The following is a 27,339-nucleotide window of genomic DNA, read 5'->3' as shown; positions in this document are numbered from 1 at the left end:
CGATATAACATGTAAAACATGTAAATCTATGATCAGAATATGCAGTGTCATAAATGTTGTAGCAACATAGTAGTAACATGATATCTGGTTTCTTTTTAAACCAGTTCCTTGGTCATGTTCTCACAGCTTTTCTTCTGCACTGAGAAAACAGAGATTAACAATCTAGGCTACATCCTCCTTAAACTGTACAATATATTAAATGTCCTGTATCCTTAGGATTTTGACACCAATTACCAGGGAAGAATGAAGGAAGCACACCTGTTAAACACACACTAACAGGTGTTAGGCACACCTAACCTAACCTAAAAATATCAGCTCTTTAATTTAATTATAAATGCAGGATGTCTCAGCCAGGACGGCCTTAATCAAATTAATAGTGACACACCGGCTCTTCGTGGTAAACACTGGTGGTTGACGTTCAGATAACCACACATGGCATCTCAACATCTCATTCAATAGAAAGAGATTATTTGCAATTTATCTGATGACATTCGACCAATGTCCAATAACCAGTGCCGATAGATATTGTTTTTTTTTCTCTGTTAATTTTGCTATAACTCGGGTCAATTCACTCTCTACTGTCCCACATGGGAAAATGGGCTTGGCAGAGACACAACAAAACAGACTCATCTACCAGCAAACATTAAAAAACACCAAGTGTAGGCAATAAGTAAAAACAAATTAAAGAGAGGTAAAAGTAATAAAGAACTAGTTAAAAAATGTAGATATTTGTACTTTGGCTTTATATTAATTGCTTACAGACAAGACAGTCCGATCTACAGTGTATCGTTACCATCTACTTTGCAGCTAAACTGTAGGTTAATTAAGTGGCCGACAGTGGTAGTGTGGCCTGAATAAGGCAGCACCTTTTAAAGAGATCATTAATGCATCGCTCGGCCATATCTAATTACAAGGTTTCTTGCATTTGTGTTTAATGCGAGAAACTGAAAGGAAAGGTCACATTTCTACCCTTAGCTTCTCTGCATCAGCTTCCACTGACCGCACACAGTCATGCTGAGCTTAGTCACACTGAAAATCATGTCTTGTGGTTCTTCTGTACTGTATCTTGCAAGCAGAGTTTTCTGCAGGTGTAAAATTAAACCAGGGAAGAACAGTCAGGGTCCCCCCTAACCTTTGCACGCGATATCACAAGATCACCCGAGAATCCATCTGGTCAGGCTTCAAGTTATGCGTTTGCGCGAGATACGACACAGAGAGACGACTGTTCGTTCTAAACAGCAAATAGTCGGCTCCTGAAGAGGTTAGCATGGACGCTGCAATAGCATCAGTTATATCAGAACTGGAGGGTGACGGTGTGCTGACAGGAGGATAAATCAATGAGCTCTGAGATGAGAAGTTAGGGAGCGCAGAGACATACAGGGGAGCTGTCTGGCACAGAGATGAAGATAGATGGGCTCCTGGTTGTACTTTTCAGTCCAGCAAAACACAGTGTGGGGCCACTGGTACATGGTGGCATCTCCGAAGATTGTTGATACAGAGTACTCCATGCCCCACTTTAAAAAGAAATATTACATTTTAGTGGTTTGATTTATAAGCTATGGAGTTCACACAGCACAAGATAACTCTTTAAAAGCTGAGATATTTTTTGCCTTTGCTGCCCAAGAATAAATAAAACAAATTCATCAATGGCTTCTTCTAACATGTCCTTATATTTAAATAGCAGAATTGGTTGTTAACAAAATAATCTCAACCGCAGAATGTGTCAACTGCAACAAAAGGGGTCATTTGTCCATGACTGAAACAATTCACTGTCCCCTGGCTCTAGCTTCTTTCAAGAAAATGTTGAACTATTCCTTTCAAACTGATGAATCTCTACAAGACAAACTCACAACTAAGCAATGAAACCGCCATAGTTAGATGTCCTCTGGGCAAAACGTATATACAGTACACTTCAGTTCACCCTATTTCACTTTGGTGCCAGAGAAAGAGAGAGAGAGACACACACACACACACACACACACACACACACACACACACACACACACAGCCTGAGGATCTCATCATTAAGAGGAGAGGAGGAATGGATGCATCTCTCAGTTGTCACCATCAGTGTCATAGTCTTCTCCCTCTCCTTCTCTTTCTCATTATTTCTCACAGATCAGGCCCCAGCTTCCTGCATTTTATTTCTCCTTTTTGTCAATTCATAATGAAGCATCTTCTCCTCCCACATCTCTCTCCCTGTCCTTCGACTTTCCTCGCTCGGTCCTCTCTGTCCTCATAGCTCTCTGAAAGCAGAATGAATCTATTTGTCTGTCTTCTATCAGCGTCCTTCTAGATCCCTCCCCTACCCTCATTTTCTCCGGCTCTGTTCGCTGCGTGTTCAAAGCACAGCGGCCCCCCCAGAGAGCTGGAGAGAAGTGTGCATGGGCTGGAAAAGAGAAGAGAGGGCGAGCGGGGAAGAGAGGGATGGCAAAGAACGAGAGGAGAAGAAAATAAGGGCATAAAGGCTCACCTGAATTTTAGATTTCAAACCCCCCTCTTTCTTTTCCCCCTCAATAGCCTTTTCCACTCATAACAAATGTCACTGCGGTAGCTCTGTACAAAGCATGCGGTATTCCACTTATTATGAGTTTCATTACAAAATGCCAAAATTTGCCCTTTGCTACATCAGTTCAACGTCCCTCAATAGCACCCACTTCGGTTATTGTGGTACGGCGAAATGAATGCCTACAAAAAGTGGTGGTCAGCAACACTTCTTGGGCCATAAGCATCGCGGCTGTGGTGGTGTGACAAAGCAGGGCACAGATGATGATTTACAGAGACATCTGAAGCACAGGGCATTTACATCCTCAATTTAAAAAATGCATTAAGGGCAACTTCACTACTGTATATGTTTTATTTATGACTTGCAGTCATAGGAGTGAGTGTTTTAGTAGAAGAATTTGCGCACCGTTTCCTGCACTTAGTGGTGGATTATGTAAAACTGATGTCTTTTAGTCACGTCAGATGCATGACTCCAGAGATGGCATTCACAGGCAAAGTTAGCTGGGAAATATGTCTCTCCATAAATTCTAAAACAGGTCCAATAAAATTATTTCTTTTGTATATATTTTTGAGTTAAAACCCAGATAAGACAAACCCCCCAAAGAGCAGAAAGTATTACACATTATGAAGAAAGGAAAGATGATCTTTAAATAGAGCGATCTGAATCTAGCGCAAACAATTCCAGTTGAAACGAAGATTCACTTTGAGTTTCTGATAGAGCTCTGACATCAGCTTCGACTTTATGGCAAGCTTGGCACTAATGTCTTCTGTTATTTTATGGAGCTGATATGCATAACGCGCCACGCAATCGTTGGACTGTGTACCCGGGACACGCTGGCCATCGGGAAGTTCTGGAAGACCCCATACAACCCCAACAACTATATTATGTAGTAGTAACTGTATAGTCCTCGGCTTGAATTTGAATTCATCCAATACTTTTTTGACCAAATACCTGCAAAACATGAGTTGACATTTCTGTCGGCCTTAGCTGTAATAGCTTATGTTAATTAGCACATGTTAGCATACACACTAAACTAACTATGGTGATAAATATGCTAAATATTATATCTGATAAACATCAGCATGTTTTGCATTGTCAATGCTAACATGTTAGCATTGTGCCTAAGTACAGCTTTACAAAGCTGCTAGCATGGCTATAATACATATAACGCATTGAAGCATACCAGCTGAGCTGGACTCATGGCATCAAACATTTTTTGTAGGCTCTGAAACAGAAAAATACTGCATTGCTGGACTTACTGTGTAAAAACCCCCAGAAAAAAACCCAGCAGAAGTAAACTTATAAGCTAGGCAGTAATGATAGAGCAGGTGGAAAGAGAATTATATGGACGATAAGTAGTAAAGAAAGAGAAATATTTTTTAAAAAAGCAAGATGTTGGCCACAGTGCGTCTACATATTTAATGTGCCCTCGGGCTGTCGGTTTAGCCTCAGCATAATCACTCCGAAGTTGGGGAAGAGAAGGGGAAAGGAGATAAGGAAAAGAGTGAAGGAGAGGAGGACATTTTGACATGTCACATGAGGAGAAGCACAGGTGCAAATAATAAAATTAATGATGGCTGCATGCTGGCCCACTGTCACGCTGTCATGGCTTACTGGGACACTTCCATATAATGGAGCCATCATTAAGTTATTAGTAAGAAACCTCTGCTTTTCCCCCTGTGACGAGTCAAAATGTCTCCTGTGAAAATGGCCTGTTGTGACAGTTGTAGCTCTGTGTGCAGATATTAAAAAGTTTATCAAAGTATAGTGATAGGTGTGTCCTCCAAGGATTCAGCCAACTATTCACTTGAGCTGTATACTTTATCATGCGTCACTGTTTAAGATTAAAAAAACAAACAACACACACAAGACTAATACTAGATGACAGGGTGACCCCTCAACAGCAGGCCAGCCCTGACATTTGAGTGTGTGTGTGTGTGTGTGTGTGTGTGTGTGTGTGCGTGGAGATGTTTCTTAACTCACTCAAACAGTCTGCCGTCATCTGCACTGTCCTCGTCTGCTGTCCTTGTCTGCTGTCCTCGTCTGCTGTCCTCGTCTGCTGTCCTCTGTGTTCTTTGTTTTCTGAGTTTGCAAAATTATTGGAGGTCAAAAACACATTTTTCACAGCTTTTCACTCTTTATTTGTCTTTTATGGAGTAGGAAGTCATTTTCTGCTGCCTCTACAATAAGTGGGGAATTAAATTGAAAGCGTTTGCGGTTGAAATTTAAACTCTATGTCCTGTAAGACAAGCTACTATTCTGTATTTCAGACACACTGCACACCAAGATGTCCCTTTTTATTTGAGCTGTCCTTCAACCTCTCCCCTCTACTTCCACCTTCACCTTAACGTCTGTTTTTCTTGTTCCCTCCTCAGCCCCGCTCCATCTTTACACCCCCCCCCCCCCCCAGCCTACCGGTCCAGCGGGACCATGATGCTCAGCAGCTCTGTGGAGGTGCCCAGCCCCAGCAGGATGAGCGGCCTCGGCGGGCTGAGCGCAGCGGCTCGGAACGTGGTGCGCTCGTCCAGCATCTCGGGGGCCATGTACAGCCTGGAGAAGAGTCCCGGCGGCGGGGGCCCGGACTCCACGTCATTGGCCGGCAACAAGAAGCGGCGCTCCAGTCTGGGCGCCAAGATGGTGGCCATCGTGGGGTTGTCGCAGTGGAGCAGGAGCACGCAGCAGCTCAACCAGCAAGGTCAGTTAACAGTTTGAAATGATTGTGTTGGAGGTAAACTCTTAAGATTAAGTGTCATTTCTTTCCTCTACGCTCTCTATCTTTCCTTTACATGACGTTGGAGCCCCCATCGAATACTCTACGTCCTAAGATAGCTTCTCTCTTGTCCTTTTTTTGCCACCGTTTCAGCTTTAGGTCAGTGTGACTCCTTTCCTCATCATCCCTCCTTCCGTTTATCTTTGTTATTCTGCTTCCACTGTTTTTGTCACCCTTTCTCTTCTGCTCTCCCCAGCTTCAGTTTTGTCTGTTGGCTAAAGTGTGGGGATAACGATCTTTTGTTTCAATTTGGGTTTGGATTTAAAGCTGCAAATCATATTTATTTCCAAATGAAGATTCAATTCTTAATTGGTAAGACATTTAATCATCATCCTGGCTTCGCATTAACATTTCAAAATACTCCTCGTGCTTTTTAAAATGATTAAATGTTTCCCAGTGCAGTGAAATTGTTAAACTAAAACAAACACTGTTCTAACAGAACAGTGTTTGTTTTAGTGAATGCACAATAACATTAGCATAATCCACTCCAAAGGGTACTTGATGGTGCACTGCCTCAGTTATAATACCTGTAATATCTAATTCAACAAGCTCTCACTGGCTTCACCTTTCATGGTGTTGTCGATGTAATTACTTCTTTTTTTTTTAAAAGCCTGCAACACTATTGTGTGTTTAACTCTGTAGCAGCTTGTGTGTATGGTGGCTGTTTGTCAATGATAGCGGCGCTATGTTCTAGTATGCGTCCTGTGGGGTGTAATTACAGAATCTGTGCAGCTGCAACAAAAGTGTCTCTTGCTTTGTGCCTCAGCAGCGGACACAAACCCAGTCACTCCTGGTGGGAAATAGGAAAAACAGGTCGCACATCGAGGATTTGGTAAAGGCGGAGAGGCGGGGCCAGGAGGGGCCAGGAGGGGCAGGGGATGCTACACATTTCAATGCAGTTAAATTCTTTAACAAGGACGTTGTTCAGCTCCTAGCATCCTATTAGCACACTCTGCTTCTCCTTCCAGTACATTGAACTGTCGCCTTTTCAGAATGCTGTCTTTCTGCTTGCCTGCTCGCTTTGTGGCTGTACAGTATGTACGTCTAATTCTGTGAGAACATTCAGTCTTATTACTGAGCGTTGTTGCCTCCTGCTTGTGTAGCAGGCTGGGTACGGTTTCCAAAAATGTCATTGCTGGTTTAGAATACCAGAGTTTCTATACTAATACCAAAAATGATACCTTTATAATATCCTTAGTTTGAGGTGTATATAAATATGTTTTTCAAAAGTAATTTGATAACTCACTCATTATTTCAGTACTTTCTCGTGAACAATGCCACAAATAAACTGGCTCCAGCTTTTCAAACGTGTATATTCTTTAAGTCTTCTGTGAAATCTGAAGTGGGTTTCCATGTGGTTGATCAGACAAAGCAGGACATTCGGATGAGTTCACCTTGTGTGTTCGGCTCTGGGAACCTGTGATGAGCATTTTTCACTATTTTCTAATGTTTTACAATTTAAAAAAAGGTATCAGCAGATGAAAAGCAGATACAAAGCAGATAATGAAAATAATCGTATGTAGCACTAAATCCCACACAACAACAAAAATGTCATTGTTGACACATCAAAGTCCAAGACTTTCAATTGTGATTCTAAATGAATAAATGATTTGTATGTTTTTTTTATAATGTATTTTAACTAGAATTGTGAGCTTATTCTACCTTCTAATAGACAATTGTATTCTTAACTAAAACAATAATTAACTTAATTTGCAAATATATTTTTCAAACTTAAAACATTAATATTTATTGGTGTCTTCACAGCCTCACAAGATATATGCCTGACAAAGATAGACCGGGATTGGTTAAGTTATGATTGAGTTTAGAAAATAGGTCTTGGAATCTGACAAAGCAAAGTTCAGTGTCAACTTTCAATTCTTGACAATTTTTCGCTACTTCATGCTAATGTCACAATTTCCTAATAGGAAAGCAACTCTTCTCAAATAACTTCAGTCTTTAGGTTCACTGGATTTTGAGAATAAATATAACCAGACCCTCTCTCTGTTACTCTCTGTTCTTCTCATGACGGCTCTGACATGGTCCCTGTGTGGCTAATGGGCGGTGAACTCAGGGACACATTCACAGGCACACACACTCACCTAAATCCTGTATCATTATGTTGTATCATTACCTGCTTCTGTCTCCCATTTGTGTGAGGATGGCTGTTGCTCCAGTACTCAACACACACACACACACACACACACACACACACACACACACACACACATGCACAAAGAGCTTGGTGCACTGAGGCACAGCTGACACTTGTCTGACGCAGGAAGAACTGTCGATATTTTCACCACAGGAGCTTTCATGTCTCTGTGTTCGTGCTGAGGAGGAGAGCACAATGGAGGGAAAAGTGTAGATGAGGATGTTAGGAGGGGCTGAGGATGTAGAGAAGAGGAAGAGGAGACGAGTGGTGTGTCTAAATTTAGATGTTCTTAGCTGCCAGAAGAACACATCATGCCTGGAACAAAATCACAGGATCATGCACCGCTCGTTCCTTTTCCATCTATATCACATCTTGTTATAGCTATATCATGGTGAGATCCGGCATGATAGTTTTCTTGGGACATTTGGGAAAAAGAGAGCATTGGTATTGGATCTGGACTTATTATAGAGTTTAGGAATTTTAATTGGGGGTGAAGAGGGGGGATTGATTCAATCCTATTTTAAATTGTCTAAGGTAGGCTAACAAAAAAAACTGATCAATTGATTTAAGTGTAAATTAAATGGCAATCCAGATATTTTATGTAGATTATTTTTACGTAATAGCCATCCAACAACAAGATGATGTCACTGTTCTACTAGTTATAAGCTGTTACCTCACAACTTTAAACTGGAAATTGGTTCCTGGAGACAAACATAGCTGTTTTCTCAATGACCCAGAGAGGCTGAAACTGGCTACCACAATCTGTGGTTTTCCCTACTTTATAATTTATAACCAGCTAGACGTTCCAAAGGTCACACACACAGACAGACGGACAGAGTGACAGGCAAACGTTCCTCCTCGCCCGGTCGGGTTCCATTAGGGTCCTCTACGTGTTCGTTCCTGGCGTTACCGGCCCTATATCTGGTCAGGTGTCGCTGCTCCGTGGACCAAGTGACACGTGCATCGATTGGTTGACGGGGCGGGGCGGCCCAGGTGCCGGTCCCTCGCTTCACTCGGTCGGTCACCTAATAGACGATAAGCCACTGGATGAATTTTTTTTTTTATCTAAATAACAAGATTTATAGTGGATGAATGAATGGTTAAAACTGAATGAATGAAGAGATATAGAGAAAGTTAGTGAACACTGAGGAGGCTGAAATAGACATAAAGAAAAATGACAAAGTGAACGAAGACAGTGGGGTAATATGTCAGTGTCTCACCATTAAAGGGCTATTAGGAGGTAATGTGGTTATGGTTTTGTTATTGTGTCAGAGGTCCTGCAGGGTATGTTCTAGCCGTGATCAATTTTGTGAATTGGATCCAGTCAATTTACAACTATTGTCAGAATCTGTCCCGTTAAACTGTTATGCAAGCAAGGAAGTTTATTTGAAAAAGGAGAATTCCTGTTTTCTATTTGGTAATGCAGCCGTAATCTGTCCTCAGATAGTAAAGCCTTTCTCATCAGAGGTTCTTAGTTGGCTTTAAACTTTTGGCAACTTTGGTTTGATTTTTGTCCAATAATCTGGCCTTTTATAGTAGTCCTCATTAGGGGTGAAACAATACATTCACAATATTTGTAACAATGATGTAATGTATTCAAACTTTTTCACTAACTTAATCCTGGCATAAATCTACAATAAGATCTTTCCATTGTTCCATATCCCACTGTACAAAAATAGTAAAAAGAATTGAGTAAATGTCTGAACTGATTCACAGCATTCTGCGTATAATTTAGGAACACAAACTCCAATGGAAACATCTGCACACAAATTGACTTTTGATATATAGGACAACAACATTTCTTTAAGACTGCAGCCTTGTCAACATTTTTCAACAGCAGCTGAGACCTCTGACAGTTCTCAGAGTTAACGGTCATTATTCAGATTATTTTCATATTAACAATCCATTTGGCATCTCAAAATTGGGGCTGGGCGATGTGGCGATGCCATAAGCCTCTGGGGACAACGCATTGTTTCACAAGTAGTCAGTTTACAAGCTGATTCTAAACCAATAAAAAGCCAAATCTTCATCAGACGATAGCCGGTTGGTTCCTAGATTGCATTTCCGGCAATGCTTTCCTTCTCTTCTGCTCTCAACATGGACTGTTTACCTGCATTCAACCAAAGACTGCTCGAACATGATTGGTCAAAACTGCTCGGACTACGAAGGGAAACCAGAATGCTTCTAATGTCAAAATCTCGTCCCGTTGCCTACAGATGCATGTGACTGCAGAAACAGTTTATTGAGATTACTGTAGAAGGTGTGCTTCCATATTTAGACCCTTTGATATGGGCTATTTTCATGCATTCCTGCATGTTTGTTTTTCTTCCGCGTCATACCTCAGATTTCCTGATGTAATTCCATTCATAGCTCCAACTCCCACTGTGTTGTTGCCTCATTATTCTGGGTTTTGTAACAGGCAAGTGTTGAGGATGGCATTTTGATCTGCGTTGTATTTATTACCTGCTATTATTGGTATCGGTGAGGAGAAAGCACACACACACACACACACACACACACACACACACACACACACACACACACACACACACACACACACACACGGCTTACCAGGTCTAAAGGGTGAGTCACTCCACCGCTCAACACGGCCTTATCCTTGACTTATCACCTCAGTCCTCTCTGCTCCATTTAGCTCTCTAAACCCACTCAACACCCATCCTCTTTATTTTCTTAGCCTCAGTATTCAATTCCTTTCAAATGGTCTTTATTTAAATCTTTCTGTCTTCTTTGTGTGTATTTCTGTGGTGATCTAGACACTGTAGGAAATAAACCAGTGACACTGAAAAGAAGCAGACACAGGGAAGGAAAAATGTGACACAGGAAGAGAATACTTGTTTGTTTTGCTTATTGAATTGATTCCAACTTTGTCCTGAGACCAGTAGCAAACACATTGTCAGACAAATATCTGAGTTGGCAGACTGGAACTGTAGTTCCAACCAGGGAGTAAAGATGTGTGAAGAGGCTTTCACCATTGCCGTTAATGTTAAAACATTTCTTTTCCCTCATGCTTCTCTTTTATTTTGCCTTTCAATAAAATAGCACAGGTGTTTCTGTTTTTATTTGCCTGGCTGTAAAAAAACTGCTTAATTCAGTGTCACAAACCACAGTGCAGTGCCATGAATTTTGTTCTGTTTTGTTGCCAAATACTAGGAACAAAATCCCTTTTGTAAGCTTTGTTTCTGTGTGTGGAGCACATTTACCGAAAGCGATGCAGCTTTCTCTACTACAGAAACTCGTCCAAAACAGCTTTGGATACAATATGCTTACGTATGCTTGCAACATACGTCATGATATCTGACTAATTCTTTCATTCACATTCACGGTCACAGCGGTGGCGTTTCAGAGTTTTCTGTCTTCAGCTTACGAACGCCCACAGTTCTGTTTATTACAGATAAGCAAAGAGACGTGCTGATACTGCGTAACTGTTGACGGGACAATGTTTAGCCAAAGCTCTGCTTTGATCAGCTGGCCTGAACTCCAGTGTACATGAAAGGTCTTTGTAGTTCCCTAAATACCCCCCCCCCACCACCACCACACACATTCAGATAGCGCTACAGGACAGGATGATGTGATGCAGATGGAAGAAAGATATGGATAACATTTTAACATAACATTTCAAGAGTCTCTGCTTCTATCCCAAAATAAGTAAAAAAGGTGCCGGGCGATCACTTATAGAAACATTCACGTCACATTAGAAATATATTCTGTAAGAGACAGTGTCCGTCCTCTATAACAGTCAGTTTTTCAAATTCCTCATTATTGAAGATGCTGTGTATCATCTTTTGTATATGGTATATTATCTTGCCATATACTGTATTTTAATTGTCCTATTCATGATGATTGAGTGGCTTTGTGATATTTAAGCACATGAAAGTGACGAGGGAGGTTTTGGCAGGAGAAAGAAACCCAACAATAACACAGTTAAAGTTCCCAGTGGAGTATGTCCACTGGCTAAAAACAGTTGGCCTCTATGTGTCTCCTGGACCAGAGAATAGACCTGGCATTGTAGCACTCGGTGAGCTTTCAGGGTGACTCACTCGTGCCCTACTTCTAGCTCCGTTTCTGAGTCACAGCGACACACTTTAGGAATTTTGGAGAGCTCACAGCGATCAGACCCTTCGAGGGAAAAGTCGTACCTAAAGAGAATTTCACACATATCATGACAGCTCAGGAACGGCTTTTGAACCAAATGAGCAACAGTGGATACAAAGCAGCGGATTGTTAGAATAGCAACAATGAAAGTTGTTGAATCATCTGACCTGTGGCAACTGTGCTTTCATAATAATAGCTATTTCACAGGAGGACTACACATGATGGCTATTCATACTCACTATGACTAATGGAAAAAATCCTCTTTGAGTCTGTTGGAGCTTTGTAGTCTCCCTCACCCCATCTCGGGCTCCACCACCTCCATTTTTTTTTTTTTTTTTTTTATAAACATATTGACTCACTGGCTCTCCTGACACACACCAACTGAAACCTTACTCGTGTCTCTAAAAGCTTTCTCTTCCCCATCGGTGCTTTTAGGGGCTACCAAACACCGGCTAAGCTGACCTGCGATCAGCTTCACTCCATTCTCTGTTTCTGCCATACTCCCCCGTCGCCCTCTTTGTGTTTCCTCCAGCTTACTGACATCTTAATTTTCTCTCCGCTATCTCTGCTCCCTTCATCTCCATCTCTTTTTGCTCTCACTTTCATTCAGAGTGTCTATCATGTTTTCCTAATCTCGCCCACCGACTCTTCCATGCTCCACGCTCTATTCTTAGCCAGACAGATTGGTGAACCGTTCAACTGTGAATCTGTCTTTCTTTGTGCCTGTATACCTGCTATTGTGTGCATATAAATGTGTGTATGTGTGTGTCTACAGGAAAAACCCAGCCTTTCAACAAAGTGTGAAATTGTAAGGCACTGAACCTTCAATCTGAGGCAACCTTTATATTTAAAGGAAAATGTTGACATTTAAAAAAAAAAAAAGTTTTTGCTGAGAGTCACACGAGAGGATTGATACCAATCTAATGTGTGTATGTTAATATGAAGCTACCACGAGCACCAGTTAGCTGAGCTTAGGTTAGCTTAGCATAGCCCCGCTAAAGCTTACGAAGTGACTTCCTGGTGTCTTTTTGTCACTTTGAGGTTGCAAGTTGGAGTCTGGCCACACCAGCATTTAAGATGGCTGAAGTTGAAAGAAGTTGTCCTCTCTGGGGAGCCATCACCTTAACGTGGTGGAGAGGTTTGAGTGCCCTCATGACCCTGAGGGCTATGTTGTCTGGAGCCTAGAGCTCCTGGTAGGGTCTCCCATGGCAAATTGGTTTCAGGCGAAGGGCCAGACTAAGAATGGTTCAAAAACCCCAATGAAAGAACGAAGAAGAGTCGAGGAGACCCTGCCCGGAGGAAGCCCGGGGCCCACGTCTGGAGCCAGGCCCAGTCGGAGGGCCCGACAGCGAGCGCCTGGTGGCCGGGTTTGCCACGGAGCCCGGCCGGGCACAGCCCGAAGCAGCAACGTGGCACCTCCCTCCTCTCCATCCTGTGGGCTCACCACTTGCAGGAGGAACCGCTGGGGTCGGGTGCGCTGCCCCATGGGTGGCAGTGAAGGCCAGGGATCTCGACGGACCAGACCCGGGCAGCAAAGGCTGGCTCTGGGGACGTGGAACGTCACCTCTCTGTGGGGGAAGGAGCCGGAGCTTGTGCGGGAGGTGGAGCTCTACCAGTTAGATCTGGTGGGGCTTACCTCTACGCACTGCATCGGTTCTGGAACCGTACTCCCGGATAGGGGTTGGACTCTTTTCTTCTCTGGAGTTGCCCAGGGTGTGAGGCGCCAGGCGGGTGTGGGGATACTCACAAATCCCCGGCTGAGTGCTGCTGCGTCGGAGTTTACCCCGGTGGACGAGAGGGTCGCCTCCCTACGCCTGCGGGTTATGGGGGGGAAAACTCTGACTGTTGTCTGTGCATATGCACCGAACAACAGTTCAAAGTATTCGGCCTTCTTAGAGACCCTGACTGGAGTCCTGTATGGGGCTCCAGTGGGGGACTCCATAGTTCTGCTGGGGGATTTCAACTACGCACGTGGGCAACGATGGGGATACCTGGAGAGGCGTGATTGGGAGGAACGGCCTCCCTGATCTAAATCCGAGCGGTCGTTTGTTGTTGGACTTCTGTGCTAGTCATGGATTGTCCATAACGAACACCATGTTCGAGCATAAGGATGTTCATAAGTGTACGTGGTACCAGAGCACCCTAGGCCGAAGGTCGATGATCAATTTTGTTATCGTATCATCGGATCTGAGGCCGTATCTTTTGGACACTCGGGTGAAGAGAGGGGCGGAGCTGTCAACTGATCACCATCTGGTTGTGAGTTGGGTCAGAGGGTGGGGGAAAACTCTGGACAGACCTGGTAAGCCCAAACGGGTAGTGCGGGCGAACTGGGAACGTCTGGAGGAGGCCCCTGTCCGGGAGATCTTCAACTCACACCTCCGGCGGAGCTTTTCTAGCATCCCTGTGGAGGTTGGGGGCATCGAACAGGAATGGACGATGTTCAAAGCTTCTATTGCCAAAGCTACGGTGGTGAGCTGTGGTCTCTTAGGTGCCTCAAGGGGCGGTAACCCTCGAACAACGTGGTGGACACCGGTGGTCAGGGAAGCCGTCCGACTGAAGAAAGAGGCCTTCTGGGATATGCTATCCCGGAGGACTCCTGAGGCAGTTGCAAGGTACCGACAGACCCAAAGGGCTACAGCCGCTGCCGTGAAGGAGGCAAAGCAGCGGGTGTGGGAGGAGGTCGGAGTGGCCATGGAGAAGGACTTTCGGTCGGCACCAAGGTGTTTCTGGAAAACCATCCGGAACCTCAGGAGGGGAAAACGGGGAAACATCCAAGCTGTATACAGTAAGGATGGGACTCTGTTGACTTCAACTGAGGGGGTAATCGGGCGGTGGAAGGAGCACTTTGAGGAACTCCTGAATCCGACTAATACACCCTCTATTGTAGAGTCAGAGCTGGAGGCTGATGGCGGAGCATCATCAATTTCCCTGGTGGAAGTCACTGAGGTAGTCAAACAACTCCACAGTGGCAAAGCCCCAGGGATTGATGAGATCCGTCCAGAAATGCTGAAGGCACTGGGTGTGGAGGGACTGTCTTGGATGACACGTCTCTTCAACATTGTGTGGAGGTCTGGGACGGTGCCTAGGGAGTGGCAGACCGGGGTGGTGGTTCCCCTGTTCAAAAAGGGGGACCAGAGGGTGTGTGCCAATTACCGAGGTATCACACTACTCAGCCTCCCTGGTAAAGTCTATTCCAAGGTGCTGGAAAGGAGGGTTCGGCCGATAGTCGAACCTCGGATTGAAGAGGAACAATGCGGATTCCGTCCTGGCCGTGGAACAACGGACCAGCTCTTGACTCTCGCAAGGATCCTGGAGGGGGCTTGGGAATACACCCATCCGGTCTACATGTGTTTTGTGGACCTGGAGAAGGCGTATGACCGGGTCCCCCGGGAGATACTGTGGGAGGTGCTGCGGGAGTATGGGGTGAGGGGGCCACTTCTGGGGGCCATCCAATCCCTGTATGCCCAAAGCGAGAGCTGTGTCCGGGTTCTCGGTAGTAAGTCGGACTCATTTCCGGTGAGGGTTGGCCTCCGCCAGGGCTGCGCTTTGTCACCAATCCTGTTTGTGGTATTCATGGACAGGATATCGAGGCGTAGTCGTGGGGAGGAGTGTTTACAGTTCGGTGGGCTGAGGATTGCATCGCTGCTTTTTGCAGATGATGTGGTCCTGATGTCTTCATCGGGCTGTGACCTCCAGCACTCACTGGATCGGTTCGCAACCGAGTGTGAAGCGGTTGGGATGAGGATCAGCACCTCTAAATCTGAGGCCATGGTTCTCAGCAGGAAACCGGTGGATTGCCCACTCCGGGTAGGGAATGAGTCCTTACCCCAAGTGAAGGAGTTCATGTACCTCGGGGTCTTGTTCGCGAGTGAGGGAACAATGGAACGTGAGATTGGCCGGAGAATCGGAGCAGCTGGGGCGGTATTGCAGTCGCTTTACCACACCGTTGTGACGAAAAGAGAGCTGAGCCGCAAGGCAAAGCTCTCTATCTACCGGGCAATCTTCGTTCCTACCCTCACCTATGGTCATGTGGACTGGGTCATGACCGAAAGAATTAGATCGCGGGTACAAGCGGCCGAAATGGGTTTCCTCAGGAGGGTGGCTGGCATCTCCCTTAGAGATAGGGTGAGAAGTTCGGTCATCCGTGAGGGACTCGGAGTAGAGCCGCTGCTTCTTTGCGTGGAACGGAGCCAGTTGAGGTGGTTCGGGCATCTGGTGAGGATGCCACCTGGGCGCCTCCATAGGGAGGTGTTCCAGGCACGACCAGCTGGGAGGAGACCCCGAGGGAGGCCCAGGACCAGGTGGAGGGACTATATCTCCAAACTGGCCTGGGAGCGCCTCGGGATCCCCCAGTCAGAGCTGGCTGATGTGGCCCGGGAAAGGGAAGTTTGGGGTCCCCTGCTGGAGCTGTTGCCCCCGCGACCCGATCCCGGATAAGCGGACGAAGATGAATGAATGAATGAAAGAAGTTGTAGAAACTGCAGTTTCTAGTCAGGCAGAGGAGGCAGAGAGTTACTAACTAACAGTAAGCAGTTAGCAATAAGAGAGCTTTTCCCCCCTCTTTATTTAAATGATGAACTAATTCTTGCATGTCCCGCCTGGCTACCGTGTTATCCGTTAGCTTGCAAGCCACAGTTCCACACCTGCACACAAAGGGTCACTAACTTTTTTGTTTTTACTCTTCAATTGTTGCATGGAATAAACAAACAAGATATAACGTATATAACATCGTGAGCTTTAGAGATGCTTGTTGGCAGAATTGTTTAAACCTTTTGCACAGAGCCAGGCTAGCTGCTTCCAGTTATTTGTGCTAAGCCAAGCTAAGCAAAACCGTTTCTGGCTGTGGCCTCAAATTACTCTCCTCAAGAAAGCAATCATGCATATTTTCCAAACTATTCCTTGTACAGCAACAACTCAAAGCTTGTGCTTTGTTGGAGCTCATGGAGTTGCTATTTCTTCTTTGATGCATTTTACATCATGTCGGTGTTTTACACAACAGAACCAACTCGGGTGTTCTTTCCCATATATGTTGGTGCTTTTAGCCGATCTGGCTAACCACACTAATAGAGTAAGAGCTCTCAGATTTAGCAACCCGGGTCAAAAATGAGCAAGAGCACTTACAGGCACCCCTGCAAGGCTTTAACAGGCAATAAGTGGCAGTGTGTGTGTCACCGAGCTCTAAAGTGCGTGAGGTGCGTCACCGTGTTGTGTGCATTTATGAAGGACTGTGTGTAAAAGCCCTATGATCAAGGTATCATTACTACTTATCTTGATGTAAGAGCGCCGTAAACACACTCTCATACAGAACGTACACACTGCTGCCATTTGCCGTATGGTGCTGTTAAAGAAAGGGTGGATTGGAGAGCAGCTTTTGGTGCATAGGAGCAACACACACACACTTGTAGTTCCTTCTCAGCCAATGAGAACATACAGGTTGAGTTCTAAATCTGTGTTATAGAACAGGGTGGCTGCTGCTGCTGCTGCACTGCAGGAAACATTGATTGTGATTTTGTGTAGTTTTGTTAAACAGTATTTGCTCTTAATTCAGGCAGAACAAGCTAGTGAGATAATTTACTTTCTGCTGAATGTAAGTTGATTTGTCTGAGGGATTTTCTTGCCCTAAGTTTAATGTTCTTTCTACAAAGGGGAATTGTCTTCATTATTGTGCTTTGTGAAGTGAAGACAAGTAGTTTGATTAGATCAGAAGGAAAAGGAAATATCTCATCCCTCTGGCAGAATTTTGATAAGACAGTTTGCGGTTTACCAGATATTGTTCTGTTGTCTCTTTGTCTCACTGGGTATGTTTGTGGAAAGTGATGTTCAGTGCTTAACAGGCAACCGAAGGTTTTGTGAAACATTAAAATGTTAGTTTCCCACCAATTTGATGTCATGTGTTTCTTCTCATCTGCAACTCCCGTATAAGTTGTTCGGCCATCTTGCATCATTTGCCGGTCATCCTCCGAGTTGAGTAATCAAGAGGAAATTACATCTGAATTGGATTACTCTTTTCCTCATTGTAATTAATTGTCATTAGACAGGAGCCCGTGTGGCATATTAACTCACTGACAGACATCCTGCCATACGAGAAGGTTTTAGATTTCAAGAAATCGTTTCCTTTGCGGTGCTTAGAAAGAATAATCGCCTTGCATTGACCTCTCCCTGGTTTATGTCCCTGCCTGAGCTGTTAATGTCACTCTCACACACGCAAAGACAACAGGAGGAGATTAGTTTTGTTTATCTCCCATGCATTATCATTAAGGACAGAGTAACACTTAGGATACTAAGCTCCACTTAACTCCCCACCACATTTATTTGTTTTTACATGCTCTCTTAGAGTTGAATAACTGTCTAAGAAAAGTGGAATGCTGGCAGTGTCTCATAAATGGTTGAATAATAGAGAAAAATACTGGTAGTCTGATTTTATTAACTTCGGACAGGGCCAGACTGGCTGTTTCCCTTTGTTTCCTGGCTTTATGCTAAGCTAAGCTAAGTGCATGCTGGCTCCAGCTTAACACACAGGTATGAGAGTGGTATTGATCTCATCTCGGCAAGAAAGTAAGTTTAGCATATTTTCCAAAATGTCAAACTATGTCTTTAACACTTGATTGAAATGCTGATTGTGATTGGAGCGCTTAATTACGTGACATCACTTTTTTAACCAATTAGGCCCCGCCCACAACAAACCAGTGTAAAAAGCATTGTTAAAAATATCAATGTCATGTAAAAAAAACAAAACAGCAGGAAATAGTGTGTTAAGGCAAAATCACACTAATGTTCTAATAGCTGAACTTGAGGTATTGTTTTGTATTAATGGGACTGTGAATGAATCTTCTCTCGCTGCTTTGTGTGGAAAAAGTAAGGCTTCTGATTGTTCACACTGTCATGTTTTAACCAGAGATGTCCTGGAGGGTAGAACCATTGAACTCCATCTCAGTTCCTAATGTGTATGAAACAGTTACTATCACTTGGGCGAAGTGGGCTGATAGGATCCTTCTCCAGAAAACAATCAGGCGGTAACCTCTGGATCTGAGAAGTGAAGTAAATGCAGAAGTGGCTTGAACTTGCATTCTTTCTAATGACTATCAGGGGGCAACTAAAAACAAAAAACAAGTTTGATTGTATGGATGTCTATGAGAAAATGACCCTACTTCTGCCTTGATTTATTACCTCGGTATACATTATAAACATAAGTTTATGGTCTCAATTGCTAGTTTCAAGTCTACTTCAATACAGCATGGTTTTATTTAGTACATTTTGGTCCCATTTAGAGTGAAATAGACAATAAAGCAGGGTATGCTTTAGGGCGTGGCTACCTTGTGATTGACAGGTCGCTACCATGGCATTGTCCGGTCTGGGAGTTGTCCCTGTTTTTGTCTGTTTACAACTTTAACACTTTCACACTGAGTTTTAACTCCATGAAAGTTAATTGTAACATTTTGTTAAAAATGTTTTGCCTAAAAATGTCTATTACAGTAAGTCACAGTATATATATATATATATATACATATATACTGTATATATATATATATATATATGTATACTGTGACTTACTGAATCACTGGCTGTAATCTTATGTAACTGTACAATGCATGAATGTGGCTCTGCATTTACATAATCTCTTCCTACTTCTTCTTCTACCTTGAATCTTCCCTTTGTCCAAATTTAGCAGGCGTCCGGCGGGGAAGACGCCACAACAGATCTTTCATCTCCAACATTCCCGCTTAGTTACTGTTGCTATGCACGGTGGATCGTTGCCGTCACCGGTGCATCCAATAGGCATGTCGGCGCAGCCGGGGAGTCTAAAAACAGCATCCTATATTACGGCATATAATGAGAAAGGCTTCATCAGTGTTCTCTCCAAATGTCAGAGCAGCTTTAATGATCTATTGAGCACACACACACACACACACAACCACACACTCACACACACACACACACACACACACACACACACAGTGAAGCTCTATATCATGTGCAATTGTGCACGCCGTCTTTTCTGCATTGTTGGCATTTTCCAGTAATCCCACGTTTCTGCTATTAATTCTCTCCACTGAAGCTATTAATTCTCACCATCCTCATCACTTCTGTCTACCTCTCATCGTAAGCTTCTTCCCCATCACTTGATCTTGCCTTTTTATGATTATCAAGCATGTGGCCTGCTTGACAGTTTCAATGAATACCTCGGCTTTTGCACGGACAAAGAAAGTTTTGAGCGTGTTTCTTTTGGGACTTTGTATTACTCATCATAGTGAAGCCAACAGGAGACACTTTAAATAGCCTTGTAGCACAAAAAAGACTCCCTCTTCTCAAGCATGGTGAAGCACAACAGCTTATGTAATGTTGTTATTTTTGTCATGTATGTCAGACTTCCTCTAATTACTCCTTCCAGGATGTGTGTGTTGCATTTGATGTTAACTACTGTATAACAAAGTTGGTTCAGCAGGGAGAGGAGAGAAGACGCTAAATAATTTAGATGGGATGGACCGGGAAAAGAGATAGAAGTTACTGTGATAAAGATGGACGGAGAACTTTGAGTAATGGGAAAATAAGAGTGAGAAGGACTTTGGAAATGCAGATAAATGTTTAGAAAAAGGGACAGCAATGAAACAAAGAGCAGTAATACATGAAAGAAGAGTGTTGTGAGGTCCGATTGAAAGACGGAGGAATAAAAAGAAGTGGTGGCGGATTGAGGAGTGAGGCTGAGAGGACGATACGAGCGAGGAAAGACACAGAGTGAGGGGGAAAGGCTTATCAGCGAACACGCCAGCCGGGGCTCTTGGTGCAATGCAGACGCATTGCCATGGAAACGAATGGAGGGAAAGCGCAGACGAGGAGGAGGGGATTAAATAGGAAGGAAGGAGATCACTTGGGGGGGGGGGGGGGGGGGGCTGACAAATGAGTATCATGTGGATATGAAGTTAAATGAATGAAGTACTTGAGAGTTCAAAGATGAGTTTACGGTGGGGATGTCACACTTTCTGTGTATATGAACTTGCTCTCGAGGTTATTTTGACATTTGACCACCATGGTACTTTTCATCAAACACACTTTTCAGTTAATATTGTTCGAATAACAGTTTTAAAAGCTGCGTTCAAGACCAGCAGACCCGTGTGGTTCAGTTTACACCAGTTGGGTCCTTGTGGTCAGTGCAAAGTGCAGGAGTTTCGGGGAAATGTTGCCTCTATAAATAAAATAAATTCAAAAATAAAAAAAGTGATGGGGAGATGAGGCTGTCTCCATGGCGCCATTTGTCTCAGGTGGTTATTGTCTGGGTCCAGATCTGAGGGCGGGGGTTGTCATGGCAGCAGGAGGGCATGGAGTTTGTCTGGGTGTGATGCTGCAAAACATACACACACATGTATACACACACACACACACACACACACACACACACACACACACACACACACACACACACTCTTGACTGCAGGATTATAAATAGAAGGCAGCAGAAGGCAGCACCTCTCTCCTCATGTCCAACACCTATGGGACCCCATCATTCTCATCTTCCTCTTCTCCTCTTACTTCTGCTTGTCCTCTCTTCTGTTTCACTCTTCATCCCTCTTTCAAAGCCCTCTCTCCTCTTGTTGAATCTCATCTTCTCTTTTTTATTTTTTCAGCCCCCCCCACAAAAGTCTCATCAACTGGCTTTGTTTGCTATCTGTTTATTGCCATAGTGACGATGATGATGCGGGGTGTCTGCGGTTGTCATGGCGATGAGATACGGGCACGGCAAAGGATGCTTAATGAGCTTAAAGTTGCTCGGGCTAATGAAGTGGGACAGCTGTGACTGGGTGTGCGCTTAACTGACATCAATAAAGCAATCGCTTGTTAAAAGTCTCCTTATAGAGGAGAGGTGTACGACCGCAAATGCACTCGTAAGGAGCTGCAAGGATGCAGCACTCAAAAAGAACAATGTAAAGCACGCAATATTGTCTTAACCAGTGATTCACCTCTTAATTAACACGTTAAAGGGGAACAAGTCAGAGATGTCTGTAAAAGGTTTATGACATTTTTAAGAATTTAAACCCCTTACTGCAGGATTATTTAAAAAAAATGTGCCGGCCTAGAAAGCTCCTGTCAAAGGGAAGTCCTGGAAATAAGACTCTGTAGAGGTCTTTAGGACTCATAGCCGCGCTCTCATCCTCCTGCCTGACTAACCTGTCACCCTGTAGCCCAGACTGCTCACGTGCAGACTCTGTGCGTTAGAGTGTAAATGCTGCACGGAGGTGTGAATGTACCGACACTAGCGATACCAACTGTCAGCATGACGTTTGTGTGTGAATGTCTGCACGTGTCTCTATAGATCATTGTCTTGCTTTGGGAATTTGAAGTCTTTATATTGTTTACAGTTGTAGACCTCAGGGAGAATGAAAGTGTTTCTTTGTTCCCCCTCTCTTTTACATCCTTTCTACTACCAGCCTCTAGCCTTGAGTGTTTTAATATTAACTGCAAAGAACAATTAGCATTTTTTTCCTAGTGAACATAATGTGTGTATACATAAATGTAATTTATGATTATTTTCATGACTTTTCATCCATTAATCTGATGATTATTTTCTAGATTAATCAGTTAATTATTTTGTAAGTAAACTCTCAGTTAAAGTTTTTAATAATTTCCCAGAATTCAAGGTGAAAATCCTCATTTTTTGCAAAACCTTGAGGATATTTTGCACTAATGCTTGAACAATTACCAAAACAATTATCATCAAAATACATGCATCAGTGTGTGTTTGTGTATCTGTGTAAAGTTTCCCTGAGGTGCATTGGTGAGATGTAAGCCCACATTGCCTCTTTGGACCGTGAGAACTCTGGGTATTGTCGCAAGAAGGATGGCGAGACAAATATGGGAGTGACGGAAGGAATAAACAAAGTGTTGTCTGCTAAAAACTGTGAGAGTGTGCAACCTTCCATGTCACAGCCTGAGCCCAGAGCACTTCGACTGTGTCTACTTTGAACTCAGCGTGTCAAGTCACATAAATATCCAGTGTGTCATTACAGGGGATGATGCCCTGAACGCTTCTTGTGGGGTTAGCAGCTCTCCAGCTCGCTCCCGTTCTCCTAGCGTCAGCGGAGCTGTAAAACCTAAACACCTCTCCCCCCTCCCTCCGTCCCCCTCTCAGCTCAGCCTGCTATCTTTCTCTCTTCCCCACCACTCGCAACGTTCCTCAAGTCGCCAATTTGTGTGTGTTTGTACTTCGCAAGTCAGGCTCAGGAGTCCCCCTAAAAGCTTATTGCGCCCCACTCACAGCAGCCATTGTAAAATGGGCTTTACCTGTTTGAAATGGGCCGTAGTAATACCTGTGAAGTGGAGAGATTTTTCCAATAGTGCGGGGACGTCCCGGTGGAAATTATGTGAGATTGCCTTCTTGCCTGAGTGAACTTGCTTCAAAATAAATAGTGGAGAGATGGGTGTTCTCAGGGCTAACTTGAATTTGTCTTTTATTTCTAGTGAGTTTAAAAAAAACTGGTCCTGTGTAATACCCGACTTGCTTATCAGACAGCTCTACGACTTCCTCTGATTACTCTGCTTAGTGGATCATCCTGCTGAAACAAGGTCACTTAAAGCCAGAGCTGTTTTTTTTTAGATGGTGGGACGAAGAAGCTTCGCAGCACCATCCGACGGAGCACGGAGACCGGCATCGCCGTCGAGATGAGGAACCGAGTGACACGGCAGGGCAGCAAGGACTCAACTGACGGCAGCACCAACTCAAATAGCTCTGATGGAACGTAAGTACCCGAGCAACCATTCATCCACTCGTCCATGCGTGTACAGTGTCCATTATTCTGTTTCTTCCCGCTCAGGTTTGTCTTCCCCACAACACGCCTGGGCCCTGAGAGCCAGTTCAGTGACTTTCTGGATGGACTAGGCCCCGCTCAGATTGTCGGCCGGCAAACACTAGCTACACCCCCCATGGGTAAGCCAATAAAGAAGTAGACCAACAACATCATCTTTTCCTGTTCAGTCCATCTCATTACTGTCAAGTATAGTTTGCTTCTTCCTGAGATTTTATGAGAGTCTTTGCACTCATAGTTTTTGTGACCTTAGGTACAATTTTAATACGATTTACATTAAATGTCTCAATATCTATTACTGTAAGGGCAAGATTTAGGTCTGTTAAACAATGTAAAAACTATCATAGGTAATTAAAGATGTAATGCACGAGAATGTCACTATTCTACAGCCTTAAACCAACATACACGCTGTGAGATGCGCAGCAGCGTCTAAAAATACTGCACAATACTAGTGTATTCACTCAGCACGATGAAGTTATTCCTGCATGAGGTATAAATCTTTGATGCAAAGGTCATTGCTTGTGAAAAACATCAGAACAGAGCACTGTGCTCCAACATACCTGGTTGTGAAGACGTACCTACAGCTCTGCGTCGCCCTCTGCAGTTAGATATTGGCCATTGCACCATCAGTGAAGCAATGTTTGGAGTTTTTCATTGTGATTATATATATATGTCTATTGGATTATTAGACATGGTATGTTGTCCCTCTACAGGGGATGTCCATGTAGGCATGGTAGATAGAGGAGGGCAGCTGGAGGTGGAGGTTAACCAGGCAAGACGGTTGACCCCCAAACCGGGCTCCAAGAACATACCAGGTACTCTGAGCTGACTTCACCTTCTGCGTTAAAACTCTACTGAGTTAGCTTCTGTGTCCAATCTGTAAGTGTAGGATTTTTCACTGTGTTGTCCTTCGTGGCTTTGTCTGCAGCGACCTACGTGAAGGTGTATGTGCTGGAGAATGGCCTGTGCCTGGCCAAGAAGAAAACCAAAGTAGTAAAGAAGAATCTGGACCCCACCTACCAGCAGGCTCTGTTGTTTGATGAGAGTCCTCAGGGCAAAGTCCTACAGGTATGACAAGTAGACTCAACCAACTGACAGAACTCTTCCTGACTTACAAAATGTCCCATTACCTGGACTTAATAATCAGGACATTTTATATTTTCCTGAGATCAAGGTGCATTCAGCAAATATATTTTGATATTTTACAGGAGGACAAATAAGTGGAGGTATTTGGAGGTATTTATCTGTCACATTAAAGATTTATAACTAAATAAGCAACAATCAAAGCGTAAAGATATCTTACAGTTTTATTTGTTAATAATGTACCACTTAAAAAGACTGTGTTGTTGTGGTTGTCATCAGATTATGATTCATACTAAATGCTGATTGGGGCATGGAAGTATGTGACACCACCATTTTCAAAATAAGCCCCACCCACCTTAAATCAGTGAGAAGAACAGAGGAAAAAAACCCAGAAATCTCTGCTGTGAAATGACCAAAGCTTTTCTAACTTTGTGTGTTCATGTAGGACCTCATTACTCATATGAAGCTGATAAAACGTTCGACATATACCCATATCTTAGTGTTGTACTGTATGTATAATTTCTTCTCATCTCTCCCTCTAGGTAATAGTGTGGGGGGATTACGGGCGTATGGACCACAAGTGCTTCATGGGAATGGCCCAGATCCTTCTCGAGGACTTGGACCTGTCTGCCACAGTCAGCGGCTGGTACAAGCTGTTCCCTACCTCCTCTCTGGCAGATCCCAGCATCGGACCCCTCACCAGACGCCTCTCCCAGTCCTCCCTGGAGAGCGCCACCAGCCCCTCGTGCACCTAGACACCTAGTAGACACCCACAATGCACGGGCACAGGCAGAGTCATGCAGACACGGACACACGTACTGTATATACACAACGACTGTAAGTGCAAGACAGGTAGGCATACACATACACACATATATACCCATGTGCGTCTGTGGAGCAAGACACAGTTGACGTAAAAGTGCAAATACCTGATTTCATCCACATGAGTACACACACTGACACGCTGCCATATCCTTCACTACGTCCATATTCTCACACACTAGATTTGCTTTGAGAAAGCGAAGCAAATTCAACTTGAAGTAGACTTAATTTACCAGAACATGTAGCATTTTTCACCGTCCCATTTCAGCATTTCCTACCATGACACAGCAAATCTGCATTCCAATGTACCAGATTGTGGCACGACTCATCCCAGGTTCATCCTGATGCCAGTTTCTAAACTCTCTATGCCAAACTAAGGAAAAAAAACAAACTTTATTTTTTAAAACCAAAGCAATTGTTATTGTTGTTATTACTACTATAACTCGTAGGTGAACTAGTATACAATATAAAGTATGGATATGTAGCAGAGTCAATGACTTAGATGTAATGCAAAAAAAGAACATACATTCTACACACATGAGATGAGAATGACATAAAGACGTAAACTTACCTGGGCAACAGGCTTGGATGTTCACATAATGGCTGTTATGTGAGGTAGCAACACTGCTATTCTATAATTTCACAGGGCAGAGTTTATATATAGATACACACACATATATATATACATATATATATATATATATATATATATATATATATATATATATATATATGAATATATGAATAGATAGCTAAATACGTATTTGTGTTTATATATGTATCAGCTGCATTCTGCATGTTTGCTTGCAATCCTTGTATAGACATTTTAAAGCGCTTCAATCATTTTATTTAGCTTGCCTCGACCAATGTAACCGGTTTAGCGCCACTTTATTTTGCAATAAGAGCACTGCACTGAGTTAGGTGGGAGGATGGCATTTTTGTGATGGGGGGGTGCTATCATTGCCAATTGCAGAGGAAGACAACAAATTAGTCAGCCAGCTACCCATTCGCTGGTGGACTAAATATCTGATCCTGCCTTCATCTTTATAGTAAAGGACTGTTGCGCCACACAGGCCACACAGCACAAAGGTATTCTGGGAAATGTGTCTAGCTCAAGTCTGGGGCTCTTGTGCCACAGTCACACACTCTCTCTGAAAAACCAGCACCCAGACTTTGTTTGAACTTCCTGTTGATTTCCCCCTTTTTGATTTTCACACTCTTGAATGATAAAGGAGGTCAGAAGGTGGCGAGCATGCCTCTGTCTTTCACACGCCAACGCGTGCAAACACAGCACACAGCTGGTACCAACTACAACCTTTAACCCTTCTCTTTGGTCACCCCTCTCTGTCACACTTACTGTAACTGAACCTGTTGTAAATGTGTAAACTTATATTGAAATCCAGATTAGTTTTTTTTTTTATATATATATATATATATATATATATATATATATATATATATATATATATATATATATATATATATATATATATATATATATATCTGACTATAATGCCAGTGTTACTTGTCTAGCAGATTGATTGTTAACCTGCTATGTACGGTAGTTTTACTCGTTTCAGGTGCAACACGTCACTCTTTATATTTCCTGTCAGGCAGCGGGTTTGTGTTTAAGATGGCACTTTACTGAAATATATTTATTTTGTTTGATTTACAAAGATGCAGTGGTTGACTACCTGTTTATGTTTATTTTACCTGCTTATTTTTTTTTAAATGATTTGGTCCCACTGCATTTCTGAATCTTTTAATTGAATGCCAGCATGGAAATGTAATTCAAGTGTATTTTGAATTTCAATGTAAAGGCTTACTAGGACAGCTAAAACGGGTCAGTGCTGCCACTGATTTTCGACTTTAATCGGAGCATCATAATAAGTAACTTGTTTACAAAGAACTTCAATATTTTGCAACATTGGCATATTAAAAACATAAAGGATAAAGACATGTGTTCCAAAAAAAACACATTTGCTATGATGCATTTGTGTGTGTGATGTATTTAAATTTTTTCCTCTTTTGAGAAAATCTAACTTTCTCTTTTAATGTTTACCTTGCACAATTGCCAACGCCACTTTGTTCTTATCAT

The 27,339-nt window shown here is 43.3% G+C and overlaps 1 protein-coding gene across 1 annotated transcript; it reads left to right on the top strand.

Annotated features, from left to right (window-relative positions):
• Positions 1–4,921: 4,921 nt before the first annotated feature.
• rims3 (regulating synaptic membrane exocytosis 3) lies at positions 4,922–25,945 on the top strand. The gene is made up of 6 exons (XM_068710571.1): positions 4,922–5,201; positions 23,129–23,270; positions 23,346–23,458; positions 24,050–24,151; positions 24,265–24,404; positions 24,962–25,945. Exons 1-6 carry the CDS (start codon positions 4,937–4,939, stop codon positions 25,172–25,174), a joined length of 975 nt encoding a protein of 324 aa, XP_068566672.1. The 5' UTR covers positions 4,922–4,936; the 3' UTR covers positions 25,175–25,945.
• The last annotated feature ends 1,394 nt before the right edge of the window (positions 25,946–27,339 follow it).

Source organism: Cebidichthys violaceus, unplaced genomic scaffold (genome assembly GCF_023349555.1).
Source record: "Cebidichthys violaceus isolate CVI_PGR_0920_01 unplaced genomic scaffold, fCebVio1.0.p SCAF_16, whole genome shotgun sequence".
NCBI lineage: Eukaryota > Metazoa > Chordata > Actinopteri > Perciformes > Stichaeidae > Cebidichthys > Cebidichthys violaceus.
This window is presented reverse-complemented; position numbering and strand designations above follow the sequence as displayed.